Source organism: Aptenodytes patagonicus, chromosome 1, assembly GCF_965638725.1.
Source record: "Aptenodytes patagonicus chromosome 1, bAptPat1.pri.cur, whole genome shotgun sequence".
Taxonomy (NCBI): domain Eukaryota; kingdom Metazoa; phylum Chordata; class Aves; order Sphenisciformes; family Spheniscidae; genus Aptenodytes; species Aptenodytes patagonicus.
The window spans coordinates 218,383,745-218,400,653 of NC_134949.1; the positions used below are offsets into that span (position 1 = coordinate 218,383,745).

The 16,909-nt window shown below is 46.9% G+C and overlaps 1 protein-coding gene across 4 annotated transcripts in view; it reads left to right on the forward strand.

Moving 5' to 3' along the window:
* Positions 1-553: 553 nt before the first annotated feature.
* Positions 554-16,909, forward strand: part of GRM5 (glutamate metabotropic receptor 5) — a 298,233-nt gene continuing 281,877 nt past the window's right edge. Inside the window, exons 1-3 of one of the 4 annotated variants that reach the window (XM_076328337.1) lie at positions 1,616-1,756; positions 2,095-2,256; positions 15,909-16,790. In XM_076328337.1, coding sequence (XP_076184452.1) covers positions 16,112-16,790 — 679 coding nt within the window. In that variant the 5' untranslated portion in view covers positions 1,616-1,756; positions 2,095-2,256; positions 15,909-16,111. Of the gene's footprint in view, positions 576-1,615; positions 1,757-1,902; positions 2,257-15,908; positions 16,791-16,909 lie in introns of those variants that run through there. The other 3 variants (XM_076328339.1, XM_076328338.1, XM_076328340.1) reach the window with 3 other exon arrangements.

Sequence of the window (16,909 nt, forward strand, 5' to 3'; positions counted from 1 at the left end):
CAAGCTGTGGAACAGAGGCAGAGAACGGCCGTTAATTCTCAAAAATGGATGCACGAGCTAATCCTCCCCTGCAAATACAGCCTGGTAAATGGTTGGACCCAGCAGCCTTTTAAATGCCAGATCAGCTCTTACTTAAATGGCATTTTGCTTTATTATTTATTTATTTTATTTCACTTTATTTATTTATTTACTAAGAATAGCTTTGAATAAAGAGGTGATCTCTGTCTGGCGTTGTGTTGCGATCGTTCCTTGTTGTTTGCTGTTGTTGCTGCTGCAGCAGGAGTGTGGGGAGGCGTTGAGTTTGTCAGGGCTCAGGCTACCTAGGACCCCTCCCACCCGCACACGCATACCCACATCCCCACACCCCACGCTCAGAGCCGTCGTGCCGGCCCTATGCCGGGGGTCCCTGCCCACCTCGGGCGGAGGAGCGGTGCGGTGCAGCCGGCGGGAGAGGAGCGGGACGGCTGAGTGTGAATAAGAGCAGGAGCCTGGGTGTGTAGGGCTGAGCCGTGAGCGGGAGGAGGAGAGAGGGAGGGGGGAAGCTTTGGGAGGATGCAGGGATGCCGCAGGAGAAGGTAAAGCCTCGGCTGGCTTCGGGAGGGAAGGGTTAACAGAGGAAAGGTGTATGTGTGTGGGGAGCAGGCAGTGAGCAAGGGAGAGAGGTGCTGTGGGGTTTTGTGGGAGGGTGGGGAAGCAGAACGGCCGGAGGGTACCGAGCTTGTGGGCAGAAGGTAGGCAAATAAGCAGCCTGCCCGCGGGTTTGCAGAAACGGTCCAGGGATGCTGGCTGAGGAGCCAGGGGGCTGGCAGGGAACTGCAGCGCCTGTGGGCCCAGGGAGCCCGGGGGGGCAGAGGGGAGGGAGCTCGGCAGGAAGGGGGGGTGGCTGCAGGTGGCACCTACCGTGGGGAGGAGCGGGGGGCCGGCGCAGGCGGGGGGCAGCCCGCGGGGGAGAGGAGCAGAGGGGCATATCCCGCTGGCGGGGCTGGCAGCTCAGGCTGCCCTTGGCAGGGGCATCGCTCCTCGTCTCGTTGTGCCCGGTGCTGTCGCCCTGCAGCCAAGGGAAGGGGTGAGGGCCGGAGAGGGTAACCTGTCCTTCCAGCGGCAAACAGTCCCTCCTTTTTGCTTGATATCGCTGTATATATGTGTGTGTGTGTGTGAGTTGTCGCTGCTCTTGCATCCCACTCTCTCCCCTTGCCAGGCAGCAGCAGGCAGAACCCAGGGCTGGCAGGCTGCTTGGTTTCCTAGAGGGTTCTGTGCCACTTGGTGGCACTAAAAAGTTGCGCTGAAGCCCGGAGTTCTCCCGGTGCAAAGGCCCCCCTCGCCCCCCAACGCCGGACCCGCAGGTGCGGGAGCAGAGCGCCCGGGCCGCCTTGCAGCGCGGCCCCCGGGGGGACGGGAAAACTTCGGCGGAGCCAGTTCGCAAAAGGCTGCCGGGACGGCAGGGGTAAACTCTTCCCCGCGACTCGGTTTTAAACAGACCCGAAGCAGATATCGCGCCTTTCCCCGCCCCCCCCCCCCCCCCCCCGCCCCCCCGCCTCCTTTTTCTTCTGATGATGCCGTTCTGAACCGAGCACCGTTTTCTTACTTGCTGGAGGAGGGTGGTGCGGGAGGGAGGTGTCGGTTTATAGGGGGACTTTGCAACCTTCAGAGCACCTGGAGAGCTTTCCTCGCAGGGCAGAATGCAGGGTTAGCCCCTTATAAATGCAGAGACGTTGCTGCCGTGCATATGTGAGGAGGAGCAGAGGTGTTTAAGCAGGTGGGTCAAGCTGCAGCAAGTATTTGGGAAGACCAAGGCTGTGGTGGCAGAGAGCAAAGACCCATCTGTTGTTTCATTGTTTGTTTATTCTTCCTCCTCACGCCTCCCCCCCCCCCCCCCCCTTAAATCCAGGGACCATTCACGCCTCTTGCAAATGAGACTTGGGCGATGCTGAGAGAACAGCGTGTTGCATGGCGTGTGTGTATGTGCATGCATTCGCGGGGGTAGGATACTCGGTCCTCAGCATTTGCCTGTGATAGAAGAAAACAGGATGTGCCCATAGCTGGAGGAGTGACAATGCTAGCCGAGTGGGGCTCACCTGCTGGTGATCTTTGCAGAGGCATTTGAGGATTATTTAGCTCCAGAAGGTCTGTGCGAGGAATGCTATCTCTGCCGTGGCTGAAAATAGGAGGTGCCTACCCCTACCCGTCTTGATTATTGCCACCGAAAGGATCCCTTTGCCACCACTCTAGGAAGAAGTAATTGCTGCCACCAACAAGGTAATGCTGCGGGGTGGGAGAGGGGATTTATGTGCCCTGGTTTGCGGACAGAAACCCTGTGGATGCAGGAGGAACTCTTTCCCCTCCTTCCCTCCCTCCTGCTTTTGCTCTGTGCCATGGTTGCCGGAGGACAAGCACGGCTCCCGGGGGGCCAGCAAGCCAACCGGTGGGGAGCACCTCCAGGGGCTGCTGGGGCATCAGCGGGTCAGGATGCTGGAGGGCAATGGGCACTGACCCCTCCTCAGGAGCAGGATATGTGGGGGCTGGGGGGGGGGCTGGGGTACTGTGATACCTGGGCTTGGTGGTGTGTGTGATATAGCCCTTCTGTTCACCGGTAGGGATTTGTCTTGCCAGGAAGGGATAATGGAAACGGGGATGTATTTGCTTTCCAGAGACAGACAGGCTTAGCTCAGCCATAGACTTTTCTGTGTGACCTTGGGACAAATCACTTTGGCTCTGCTTGGCGAGTCCCGTCTGTTCCTTATTTAATAATCGCAGCTAATGTCTCCGTGTACAAAAATGATTCATTAAGGGTTGAGAGGAACAGCGATACCACTAGCCGAGCAGGGAGACAGAGACCTAAGAACCAATGTGTATGCACACATATATGTCTGTATGCACAGCCACTTAGTTGTAGCAGCGCAGGTAGATATGCTGGGAGTTAACCTTGTCCAATAGTTTCCTCTAAGACCCAGCTCTATGTGTTTAATGTATTTGTAAAAAATGTGGTCGTGCATGGCAAATGTGACCACCATGGCAATTTTTACTACTGGTTGATTTTTAGGTATTTTTGGTTTTTCCCTTCCTTAAACCTGCCCGGGAGGTGAACGCTGGCGGCGGGCGGTGCTCAGCACCAGGGACAGCGCCCGCCCCGCTGCTGCCCGCCCCGCCGCTGCCCGTTGCCCGTTGCCCACCGCCCGCCGCCCGCCGCCCGCTGCCCGCCCCGCCGCTGCCCGCTGCCCACTGCCCGCCCCGCCGCTGCCCACCGCCCGCCGCCCGCCGCCCGCTGCCCGCTGCCCGCCCCGCCGCTGCCCGCTGCCCGCTGCCCGCTGCCCGCCGCCCGCCGCCCGCTGCCCGCCCCGCCGCTGCCCGCTGCCCGCTGCCCGCTGCCCGCTGCTCGCTGCTCGCTGCCCGCCCCGCCGCTGCCCGCTGCCCGCAGCCGGCAGGCAGCGCTGTCCCGCACCCCGGGGCTCCGCCACCCCGGCAGCCCCACTTCCATTCGACCTCCTCCCCGAGAAGGGCTTTCTGGTGGCGGTGGGGGTGAGTGGGTGTAAGGGGAGGCCGAACGTTTCTTTCTTCTAGTCTTGAGGACAAAGCTGGGGACCATCTCGAAAGTGGAGTGGCGGAGGACCGTCTTGAAAATACACCACTCTAAACAATATTGAAAGGAGAAGGTGTATAGAGGAGTTAACTGCCAGGCTCTTTTAATTCTCTATGACTTTTTTTTTATTACTGTATTCCTAAACATTTCTGTCACATACTAATATTTTGCTCATTCTCAAATACTTTAACTACATGCTAATATTTATGCTACGTGATCAGGAATGCCAGGGTTAATCATTATTTCACATTATCAGAGAGTATTTTTGGGGTCACTATATAAGTTCTTTGTCATTTTATTTGCCAACATGTTTATAGCTTTTTTGGTATAGTGGTAGTACTGGAATGCCACTGTAACACCACTCTTGTGACTTGCTAGAAAATGATTCTTGGAATTGCTATTGCTTTTTCTTGATCATCTCCTCCAGATCATACAGTTTCGTTAATTAATAAAATGTCTAGGATTACAGCTGAAATCACACCAGAGCTATTAGTTCCTGCATCATACGGTATAACAGGTTTTTGGTAACAGCAGCAATAAGTAGTATATTTAGCGGAATTGCAGAGATTATTGCAAGTTTTGCTGGGAAGTTAAGCACCTACGTATTAAAATCAAAATTGTTTCATCAACCAGAAAGTGTGTGTGTGGGGGCATAATATGGGGAAGAACTTCCTGGGATTGCTAAGGATCTTGCTGATAATTATAGCATTCTGTGTTTATTGTATATGAAGGCATGAGATCATCACACTAATCTGTTATTTTCAGTGACTGTTCTGGCCAAATGGTTAAAATTCTTCTGCGCTGCTTAGTTTCCTCCTATTTCTAAGTGGAATTACAGAAAGCTGCTTCATAGTCTCTCCTGTTGTATAAAGCTGTTTCTTTTGTCAAAGGGTTTGATCCAATTCTGGAATTGTGAATTCTGGAATTCACAGAGCTGATAATGCAATGACTAATGGTTGTTTGATCTTTTTTTTTTGTGTGTGTGTGAATGGAAAATTTAAACACAGTAGAACTCTCAAAACGGAATAGTGAGCTCATATTCATGTTTTTCAACTAAAGACCATTTGAGTGCATCAGGTTTTGTGTGATCAAACTGAATTACCTCCAAGGAGTGGGTGTGTGGGACCTCCTGCAAACTGAGCCTCTCTATAGCATTGGGAGCTAGATTGCCAGAATAGCTTGAACCCAAGGCTTAACGTTTGCAATGCCAATAGCCAGCAGAACTGAGCAAAGGCTTAGCATCCTGAAGGTACACTGTTTCCTCACATTGGTCCCTGCCAAGATGAGCTGAGAGGTCTCTCTTCTTATGTAATGGTTTTTCTAAGGCAGTTCCATCTTTTGCTATCCAAAGATCTTCACTGTGCGATAAATGGCAGGATTGACTCTGGACCAGTAATTCAGTTGCTGCTTGCTAAGGTTTTGTCTTCTCTGATGATGAAACCTGGGTTAGTTCCTTGGGATATACTGAATTGATCCATATTTCTTTATTGATCCAAAAATTTCTTTACTGAAAGAGTGGTGAAACATTGGAACAGGCTGCCCAGGGAAGTGGTGGAGTCCCCATCCCTGGAGGTTTTTAAAAGACGTGTAGATGAGGCGCTTAGGGACATGGTTTAGTGGGCATGGTGGTGTTGGGTTGACGGTTGGACTCGATGATCTTAGAGGTCTTTTCCAACCTCAATGATTCTATGATTCTATGATTCTATATCTATATCAACATATATTTTCTCATATCTGATGGCATTGAATTAATTGCAGTATGTACTGTAAATGAATGCCTGGAAAGCATTTAATCAGCAGGTACATGGCTGTAGGCTATACAAACATGGCATGTAAGTAAAATTTGTTACTACAAATCAATGGATTTTGGGGGCCTAATTTTTTGTGGTTGCTCTGATCTGGAAAATCCTTTAAAGAAATGTTAAACTTCAGAAAAGTTTTTGCAGATGTTTGACCAATAGTACTCCTCATGTGCTTAATACTGAGCATATTCCTAAGTGCTTTCCTGGATTGGACCATAAGTTCTCACTCCATCTGTGGTTCAGCAATCTGGCATTTTATTTTTATTATTTAAATCTGCCTGAAGATTTACAGACTATGAACGAACAGGCTGTAAACTTACAAAACTGTAACAAAAAAGAAACCTGAACGAAAGTATTGCTCTTTTTCTCTTTTAATTTTTTTCCCCCCTCATAAAAAATAGGCTAAATCAAAAACTTCCCTTTGCTGAGTTTGTGTTTTACCTGTTAGAAGCCACGCAGCCAAGAGAATTCAGATTGCAAAAAAGACAGGTCCTTCACTCTGGGGTCACTAGTGGGCGCTGCTATAATAATGTAAGTCACAGAGGGAAAGGGTTTCATTCTTAAGGTTTAAACACAGTTACACCTGCGGTAGTAGAAGCCCTTAAGAAAAGTCAGATGTGCCTCATGGATAAACTCTCAGCCACGTACATAGTGGAAAATCAGCCCTTTGTGAACTGCTGTTCATAGTTTGATTTTTGATCAAGATTTAATTGATGCTGTTAGATATTAGGGCTCTTTTTGTTTCTTTTGGTCTGTATAGACTGTAACTATAGATGGACTTGCATTTGAGGTTGAAATAAATAATTTTAAGAATTGTGTGATGTTTCATGGAATATTACAGATGCTCATTTTCTACTCGGTTAAACCTCAACATGAAGTAGGTGGAACTCTGCCCTAAAGGAACAGCTGAGAATTTCTCCTGACAAGAGACTGGCATAAAGTTTGTACTGCCAGAGAGAGCAGAGGTTATATGAACATGTTGAGTGCTTCATCAGATCTGTGTCTTCAGTCATCTGGGTAGCCCTTAAATTTTTGTCTGGGGCAAGACTGAGCAAAGGACAGATAGACAGAATTATCTTTCTCCCTTACTACTTATGCAGTTACTCCAAGTGTGAAGCTAGTGCACCAGAAGACTGAGACCAAAGTGTCTGTCATCTATTGTTAAAACATGTGACTTCAGGATTAATTTATAGTTAGATCCATAGCCGAAATAAGCTAGGAACCTTGATACACCAGTAATTAAGTGCCTGATTCCATTTTGCTTATGTTGCAGTAAGTTAGGAATAACTCCCTTGATGCTGAAGAAATTGAACAGTGTGAAAAGTAAATTTGACCCTAAGTGCTGTGCATGTTGATTTGCTTGTCCATCAATGAAAACAAGTACATGCAGATAAATTATTAATTGGGAAGCAATTCACATTACTTTATGCATGCATTCAGGAGTTCACTGTCTTTGATGCTGCTGATATCTCTGTTCTCCTCTATCCTTCCAGCACAAGTAGTGTTCTCCTCTATCCTTCCAGTTGCAGGGAATAATGAGGGAAGAAACAGGAAGACCCAGCAGATCAATACCTGGCTCCGAGCCTGGTGTCACCGGCAGAATTTGGGTTTTTTTTATCATGGGTCGGTCTACATGACACCAGACCTGCTGGTGACAGATGGGGTACACCTGTCTCAAAAGGGGAAGAGGACCTTTGCACAGCAGTTAGCAGGGCTCATTGAAAGAGCTTTAAATTAGATTTGAAGGGGGAAAGGGATAAATCATAGAATCATAAAATCATAGAATAGTTTGGGTTGGAAGAGACCTTTAAAGGTCATCTAATTCAACCCCCCTGCAATGACCAGGGACATCTTCAACAAGATCAGGTTGCTCAGAGCCCCGTCCAGCCTGACCTTGAAGGTTTCCAGGGATGGGGCATCCACCACCTCTCTGGGCAACCTGTGCCAGGGTTTCACCACCCTCAGTGTAAAAAACTTCTTCCTTAGATCTAGTCTAAATCTACCCCCCTTTAGTTTAAAGCCATTCCCCCTTGTCCTGTCGCAACAAGCCCTGCTGAAAAGTTTGCCGCCATCTTTTTTATCAGCCCCCTTGAAGTACTGAGAGGCTGCAATAAGGTCTCCCCGAAGCCCTCTCGTCTCTAGGCTGAACAACCCCAACTCTCTCAGCCTTTCTTCATAGGAGAGGTGTTCCATCCCCCTCATCATTTTCGTGGCCCTCTTCTGGACCCGCTCCAACAGGTCCATGTCTTTCTTGTGCTGAGGGCTCCAGAGCTGGACGCAGTACTGCAGGTGGGGTCTCACCAGAGCAGGGCAGAGGGGCAGAATCCCCTCCCTCAACCTGCTGGCCACACTGCTTTGGATGCAGCCCAGGATACGCTTGGCCTTCTGGGCTGCGAGTGCACATTGCTGGCTCATGTCCAGCTTTTCATCCCCCAGTACCCCCAAGTCCTTCTCGGCAGGGCTGCTCTCAATCCCTTCATCCCCCAGCCTGTATGGATACCGGGGGTTGCCCTGACCCAGGTGCAGGACCTTGCCCTTGGCCTTGTTAAACCTCATGAGGTTCACATGGGCCCACTTCTCCAGCTTGTCCAGGTCCCTCTGGATGGCATCCCGTCCCTCTGGCGTGTCAACCACACCACTCAGCTTGGTGTCATCGATAAACTTTCTGAGGGTGCACTCGATCCCACTGTCTATGTCATTGATGAAGACATTAAACTGTACCGGTCCCAATACAGACCCCTGCGGGACGCCACTCATCACCAATCTCCATCTGGACATTGAGCTGTTGACCACTACCCTCTGGATGCGACCATGTAACCAATTTCTCACCCACTGGACAGTCCACCCATCAAATCCATACCTCTCCAGTTTAGACAGGAGGATGTTGGGGGGGACTGTGTCAAAGGCCTTACAGAGGTCCAGATAGACGACATCTGTAGCCCTTCCCGTGTCCACTGCTGTAGTCAGTCCATCATAGAAGGCCACTAGGTTAGTCAGGCAGGACTTGCCCTTGGTGAAGCCATGTTGGCTGTCTTGAATCACCTCCCTGTCCTCCATGTGCCTTAGCATAGCTTCCAGGAGGATCTGCTCCATGATCTTGCCAGGCACAGACGTGAGACTGACTGGCCTGTAGTTCCCCAGGTCTTCCTTTTTTCCCTTTTTAAAAATGGGGGTTATGTTCCCCCTTTTCCAGTCAGTGGGAACTTCACCAGACTGCCATGACTTCTCAAATATGATGGATAGTGGCTTAGCAACTTCATCCGCCAGTTCCCTCAGGACCCACGGATGGATCTCATCGGGTCCCATGGACTTGTGCACCTTCAGGTGCCTTAGATGGTCTTGAACTTAATGTTCTCCCACAGTGGGCGGCTCTTCATTCTCCCAGTCCCCACCTTTGCCTTCTGCGGCTTGGGCGGTGAGGCTCAAGCACTTGCCGGTGAAAACCGAGGCAAAAAAGTCATTGAGTACCTCCACCTTCTCTGTGTCCTGGGCAGCCAGGTCTCCTGTTTCGTTCCAGAGAGTGCCCACATTTTCCCTCATCTTCCTTTTATCCCCGACATACCTATAGAATCTTTTCTTGTTGCCCTTGATGTCCCTGGCCAGATTTAGTTCTGTCAGGGCTTTGGCTTTCCTAACCTGATCCCTGGCTGCTCGGACAATTTCTCTGTATTCCTCCCAGGCTACCTGTCCTTGCTTCCACCCTCTGTAGGCTTCCTTCTTGTGTTTGAGTTTGTCCAGGAGCTCCTTGTTCATCCATGCAGGCCTCCTGGCATTTTTGCCTGACTTCCTCTTTGTTGGGATGCATTGCTTCTGAGCTTGAAGGAGCGCTAGAGGTAAGCCTGGGGGTGGCACGCCAATGTTTGAGGGATGGTGTGCTAGCGAGGTCCTTCGGTCTGCTGTCTCAGTGGAGGTAAGGAATGGAAATCCATGCGGCAGCAAAGAGGCAAGGGTTATGGGTGTGTTAGAAACCACAGAAGTGCCTGAGAATTGTCGTGTAGGAATTAAGGCTTCTCCCGCCAAAAAGGATGGTGGGATCAATAGCCCAACTGAAGTGCATCTACACCAATGCACGCAGCATGGGCAACAAACAGGAGGAGATGGAAGCCATTGTGCAGCGGGAAAGCTATGATACAGTTGCCATCACGGAAACATGGTGGGATGACTCTCACAACTGGAGTGCTGCAATGGATGGCTATAAACTCTGCAGAAGGGGTAGGCAAGGAAGGAGAGGCGGTGGGGTAGCCCCGTACGTTAGGGAGTGTTTTGACTGTCGAGAGCTTAATGACGGTGACGATAGGGTTGAGTGTTTATGGGTAAGAATCAGGGGGAAGGCCAACAAGGCAGATATCATGGTGGGGGTCTGTTATTGATCACCCAACCAGGACAAAGAGGCAGACGAAATATTCTATAAGCAGCTGGGAGAAGTCTCACAATCACTAGCCCTTGTTCTCGTGGGGGACTTCAACTTACCAGATGTCTGCCGGAAATACAATACAGCAGAGAGGAAACAGTCTAGGAGGTTCCTGGAGTGTGTGGAAGATAACTTCCTGACACAGCTGGTGAGTGAACCAACTAGGGAAGGCGCCCCGCTGGACCTGTTGTTCGTGAACAGAGAAGGACTTGTGAGTGATGTGACAATTGGAGGTTGTCTTGGGCATAGCAATCACAAAATGACAGAGCTTTCGATTCTTGGAGAAGTAAGGAGGGGGGTCAGCAGAACTGCTCCCTCGGACTTCCAGAGGGCAGACATTGGTCTGTTTAGGAGACTGGTTGATAGAGTCCCTTGGGAGGCAGTCCTGAAGGGCAAAGGGGTCCAGGAAGGCTGGACATTCTTCAAGAAGGAAATCTAAAGGTGCAGGAGCAGGCCGTCCCCATGTGCCGAAAGATGAGCTGGCGGGGAAGAAGATTGGCCTGGCTGAACAGAGAGCTTTGGCTGGAACTCAGGAAAAAAAGGAGTTTATGACCTTTGGAAGAAGGAGCAGGCAACTCAGAAGGACTGCAAGGGTGTCGTGAGGTTATGCAGAGACAAATTAGAAGGGCCAAAGCCCAACTAGAACTTAATCTGGCTACTGCCATGAAAGACAAATAAAAATGTTTCTATAAATACATTAGCAACCAAGGAGGGCTAAGGAGAATCTCCATCCTTTATTGGATGTGGGGGGAAACGTAGTGACAAAGGATGAGGACAAGGCTGAGGTACTTAATGTCTTCTTTGCCTCAGTCTTTACTAGTAAGACCAGTTGTTGTCCGGGTACCCAGCCCCCTGAGTTGATTGGAAGACAGGGATGGGGAGCAGACTGAAGCCCCCCTAATCCAAGGGGAAATGCTTAGCGACCTGCTACACCACTTAGACACACACAAGTCTATGGGGCTGGATGGGATCCACCCAAGGGTACTGAGGGAGCTGGCATAAGTGCTCACCAAGCCACTTTCAATCCTTTATCAGCAGTCCTGGCTCACCAGGGAGGTCCCAGTTGACTGGAAGTTAGCAAATGTGATGCCCATCTACAAGAAGGGCTGGAAGGAGGATCTGAAGAACTACAGGCCTGTCAGCCTGACCATGGTGCCAGGGAAGGTTACGGAGCAGATCATCTTGAGTGCCATCATGCGTCACATACAGGACAACCAGGTGATCAGGCCCAGTCAGCATGGGTTTATGAAAGGCAGGTCCTGTTTGACTAAACTGATCTCCTTCTATGACCAGGTGACCCACTTAGTGGATGAGGGAAAGGCTGTGGATTTGGTCTACCTGGACTTCAGTAAGGCCTTTGACACCATTTCCAACTGCATTCTCCTGAAGAAACTGGCTGCTCATGGCTTGGACGGGCACAGTCTTTGCTGGATAAAAAACTGGCTGGATGGCCGGGCCCAGAGAGTTGTGGTGAATAGAGTTCAATCCAGTTGGTGGACAGTCACAAGTGGTGTTCCCCAGGGCTCAGTACTGGGGCCATTTCTGTTTAATATCTTTATCTATGATCTGCACAAAGGGATCAAGTAAGTTTGCAGATGACACCAAGTTGGGCGGGAGTGTTGATCTGCCTGAGGGTAGGAAGGCTCTGCAGAGGGACCTGGACAGGCTGGATCGATGGGCCCAGACCAATTGTATGAGGTTCAACAAGGCCAAGTGCCGGGACCTGCACTTGGGCCACAACAACCCCATGCAGCGCTACAGGCTTGGGCAAGAGTGGCTGGAAAGCTGCCTGGCGGAAAAGGACCTGGGGGTGCTGGTTGACAGCCGGCTGAACATGAGCCGGCAGTGTGCCCAGGCGGCCAAGAAGGCCAATGGCATCCTGGCCTGTATCAGAACTAGTGTGGCCAGCAGGACCAGGGAAGTGATCGTGCCCCTGTACTCGGCACTGGTGAGGCCGCACCTCGAATACTGTGTTCAGTTTTGGGCCCCTCACTACAAGAAGGACATTGAGGTGCTGGAGCGTGTCCAGAGAAGGGCAACGAGGCTGGTGAGGGGTCTGGAGAAGAAGTCTGATGAGGAGCGGCTGAGGGAACTGGGGTTGTTTAGCCTGGAGAGAAGGAGGCTCAGGGGAGACCTTACCGCTCTCTCCAGCTCCCTGAAAGGAGGTTGTAGCGAGGTGGGTGTCGGTCTTTTCTCCCAAGTAACAAGCGATAAGACGAGAGGAAATGGCCTCAAGTTGCACCAGGGGAGGTTTAGAGTGGATATTAGGAAAAATTTCTTCACTGAGAGGGTTGTCAAGCATTGGAAGAGGCTGCCCAGGGAAGTGGTGGAGTCACCATGCCTGGAGGTATTGAAAAGCCTTGTAGATGTGGTGCTTAGGGACATGGTTTAGTGGTGGACTTGGCAGTGCTAGGTTAATGGTTGGACTTGATGATATTAAAGGTCTTTTCCAACCAAAATGATTCTATGATTCTATGATTCTCAGTCTGAAGGCTATAGCATATCAAATTCCCTTTTGGGTTATCCCTAGCAATTTAAGCAGGAGTTGTATTTAAGCTTATGAAATTTTGCTTAATTTTATTTTAGGACTCATCCTGCTTGTAATAATAAGCTTCCTGTAGTAGGAAAGAATGGTAATCAAAATGTGGAGTGTCTTGCATGTGATTCTCTTGGGACAGAAGAGCAGTAAGATTGTATATTTGAACAGTTCCCTTGACCATCTTCTCTTCAGGAAGATGTTCTCTAGGAAATGTAATTAGTGTGCTGAGTCTATCAGCTCTCTGCTCAGACATTTCGGCCTAAAATGGCAGATGTTACCCGATTAGTCTCATGGCATCTTCGCACAGCATAACCAGCTGTATCCAGTGGAAGGATGGCAGGCCATAAGCACAAATTGAAACACAGGAAATTTGGTTTAAACATAAAAAAGAACCCTTTTTACTGTGACTGTGGTCACACTAGAATAGGTTGCCCAGAAATACTGTGGAGTCTCCACCCTCAAAGATATTAAAAACTTGACTGGACATGAAGCTGAGAAACCTGCTTTAGCTGAACCTTAAGTAGGGTGGATGGACCAGACAACTTCCCGAGGTGCCTTCCCACCTCAACCATTCTGTGATTTTTAGGTTTATGAGAGCAAGAGTAAGCCCATAGAACCAGATCTCCATTATATGAATACAAATCCATTGAAATTTAGCAGGCTCACTTAGCCATGTCAATATAAATTCTGGGTTGTTTCACTGCATCATGAAAGCCCACAGAAAGGATTCACTCCAGATGCTTTGGATATGAGTCCTAAGCCTAATACTATAAAACACAAGCAGTTTTCTTGGTATAATTAGGAACAGCTTTGTAAGTCCCAGATAAATTGATCTTTCACTTTAGTACAGTGGAGTATGTGAAGAAAGTTCATTAATTCTGGAACAACTGCAGTCTGCACCTGGCCCCTTCTTTTCTCTTGGATGCCATGGAATGGAAGGATTTGACTGCTTTCAGAACTTGCTTTTGGGCCATAGGAACCCCCTAGCCATGAGATCTGCTATTATTATGGAACCAGGAATTTAAAGGAGACCTTCAGCTTTACTTCATTTTTTACCCTGTAATTTTATACTGATAGATACAACTGTAGACAGAGAAAAGCAAACAGCTGTTCTTTGGAGTGAAGAAGATCAAAATGGCCTTGCTGCCCTCTCTTTCTCATATATCCTGTATGGAAATTTTTTAATCCATAGACGTGAGACCAAGTATTACTAAACTTGATGTGTGTTGTAGAATTAAAATGGTGGTTGGGGTTTGGATTATTTTTTTTGTGTCACAAGCTCACCCCAGTCCTCTGAACTCTCTCTATTTGTACATATGCAGCTGCACAGGCATCTAGATTATAAAAAGGCATCTAATTGTATATCCAGTTAAAGTCCGAGGCAGAGCTGGCATTTGTCTAGATATAGGTGCACTCTGTACATGTAGCATTAATTTGAGAAGCTCAGAAAAATAAGCATCCTCAGTCTTAAAAAACAGAGTACTATTTCTGTTCAAATGTTAATAAGTTAGGAAATAATTAAAGATTTTTTTTTTTAGTGATAATACATTAAATTAATTGGAGGTATAGGAATTTAATAGCTGTGATATTGTACAAAGATATCCCCTGCCATGCATCTTTCGGACTGTTTGCAAATTATACTGTACCATCTTCAGAGTCACAGAACAAACAACTGGAAGAGATAAGCAGTAGTGATATTCTGTAATTAGAGACTAACTAACCTGAATTGAACTGCTGTTATTCCTTAGTGGCAAAGGGTTGCAGTATTGATAAGCTAACTCTTCACAGACTAGAAAAAAAATTCTTGAAGTGTTCTACAGTTGTCTGAACCTTATTTTATTTTTAACAGTTTCTATTACTAGAAATTAATATTACATGAACCTATTAATATTGTAATTAATATTACAAAACCATTTCTGTTCAATGTTTCCTCTTTTTAAAGATTTGGATTTCATTTGGGAATATTCACTAAAACTATTGCATGATTTCCTCTGTGTAAATAGTTCATAGGTTATAGATGTCTAGGTAAAATAATAATTAAACAAGGCTAACCTCAAACAGAACAGTGTTTTTAGGTTTGACTGTCTCATCTTCAGAATCAGGAATATTTTCACTGTGGCACTGTACTGACTGACCTAGCTGTGAGGGGTAAATTCAAGATTAAAATACTGCTAGGTTTTGAACCTGGAAGAAACAGAGGTAGATTTCCTATGGCAAGGGTTTCTTTCGCTTTACAACATCTGAGCATTTTTAACAATTGTTAATGGATTAGAAATGACTGCTTAGTCTGAAATGTATGGAAATTTCTATATTCTTTTTTATTACATCAAAAGATTTATGTTAGTAAAACTGAGATCAGGCTCTGTCCCAGAATTTTGCATTTGTTTTGTCAATAATGAAACTGGGCATGTGATTCACTAACTAGCTCAGCATCTTCCCAGATTTAAGAGTGTGCTTAACTTCCTGTACTATCAATGGATCCACTGGCAGGTGTAGAGCAATAGACGATACTTTAACGTGCTCAGGAATCAAGACCTGGACAAACTACTGTTTAAGCACTATATTTGAAACCAGAAGCATCCTGCTGCAAATCCACTGCTAGGTACAGAACATTTGCAAGTACATTTTCAAGTTCCATTAACTACAGCCCAAGATACAAATTCTTTGCTGATTCTTTTCTTTTTTTTTTATTTTTTTTTGATCCTTCATCAACACTAAAGCCAAGCGCAGATTGCATTGCAGACTATCGGCAAACATAGCAGATCAAATATTTTAGGCAGTAACGCATCTGTATAGTCTCTGTGTTGACTTCTTTCTATCGGTGAAGTCTGGATAGTTGTCCACAGTACCAGGATTTGTTGAATTGCTTATTGGTGATGTTTGATTTAAGGATATAAAAAGATGAAAAGAATTTCACTGCTCTGCTGTTTTAGAATTGTTGTTCCTCTGCTGAAATATTCACTGCTTAAAACAAATGCAAATTTTAATAACAAAATCAGTTTCCTTAATCCTAACTTATTTTAAAAGTTAATTTGTTTCATGTTGTGGCTTACAAAGAAAAAAAAGATTTACAGATTTGAAGAACTAAATTCTGTATTCCTTAGAATATTTCAAAAACAGCTCTGTTTGTCAACAGCAGTTTCCTAGTGCTGTAATTGATAACATAGTACAGTCCATGGTAAAGTAGTGTGACATATGCATTTGTGATATAGAAAGCATCTGAAAGTAAAGGGAGTTGTTTTCAAAGACACACATTAGAAATGGCAACATCTTTCTTCTTTGGAATTAAATATTTGTCTGTCTTTTGTGCTTTTGAAAATATTTCCCAAAAGAGTTTTTAAACAAGAGTGTCAAAGAGAAACACACCGATTTATATCAGCAGAAGTACAAGCCTAAGACTGAGAAACACTGAAGTACAACAAAATTTTCCAGCTTGAAAAATTATGGAAGCAAGTGTATATAGGAGACGGTATTACAGTCATTGAGAGCAGTAGGAAGAGGTGCAATTTTAGAACAGATTACTAAGCTGACTTTATAACTAATTTTAAAGCTTTTTCTCTTATTTATTCATTTTTGAAGGTTATGAGGATTATGATCACATGTGCAGCTCTGCACAGCTGTCCACTTGGAGATGATGGTCACTCCTTAGAGAATATACGCAAACTCCTGGTTAACCATCAGCATAGTGCTCCTTTTATCCAAAAGATTTGATAACTGCTTTTCACCAGCTCTCCGGTTTTGTTCCATCATGGTGTCTCTACCAGCCTAAACCATTTCCTAAAATGGTCCTTTTGCTGTTCCTTGCAATCCTGTTATTGAAGGAAGATGTCTGTGGGAACTTTGGGCTTTTGGTTTCTGCACAGGCCAATGAAAGAAGAGTGGTTGCACACATGCCTGGTGATATTATCATTGGAGCTCTATTCTCTGTCCACCATCAACCAACTGTTGACAAGGTTCATGAGAGGAAATGTGGAGAGGTAAGAGAGCAGTACGGCATTCAGAGAGTGGAGGCAATGCTACATACCCTTGACAGAATTAATTTGGACCCCACGCTGTTGCCAAATATAACGCTAGGATGTGAAATAAGGGACTCCTGCTGGCATTCTGCTGTGGCTCTGGAGCAGAGCATTGAGTTTATAAGGGACTCTCTTATTTCATCAGAAGAAGAGGAAGGGATGGTGCGATGTGTGGATGGATCTTCATCGTCTTTCCGCTCCAAGAAACCCATTGTTGGTGTCATTGGACCTGGCTCTAGCTCAGTTGCTATCCAGGTCCAGAACTTGTTGCAGCTTTTCAATATACCTCAGATTGCTTATTCTGCCACAAGCATGGACCTAAGTGACAAAACTCTGTTCAAGTATTTTATGAGAGTTGTGCCATCTGATGCACAGCAAGCACGGGCTATGGTGGACATTGTCAAGCGCTATAACTGGACCTATGTTTCTGCTGTACATACTGAAGGTAAGAGGCTGGGTTTTTTCCATATAAGAATGCCTTCAAACTACTTTGATGTGGTCAAATACATAGATGATGACAGTTTGATGTTGTTGTTTTGCCAGTCAGTTGTCAAGAGTATAAAC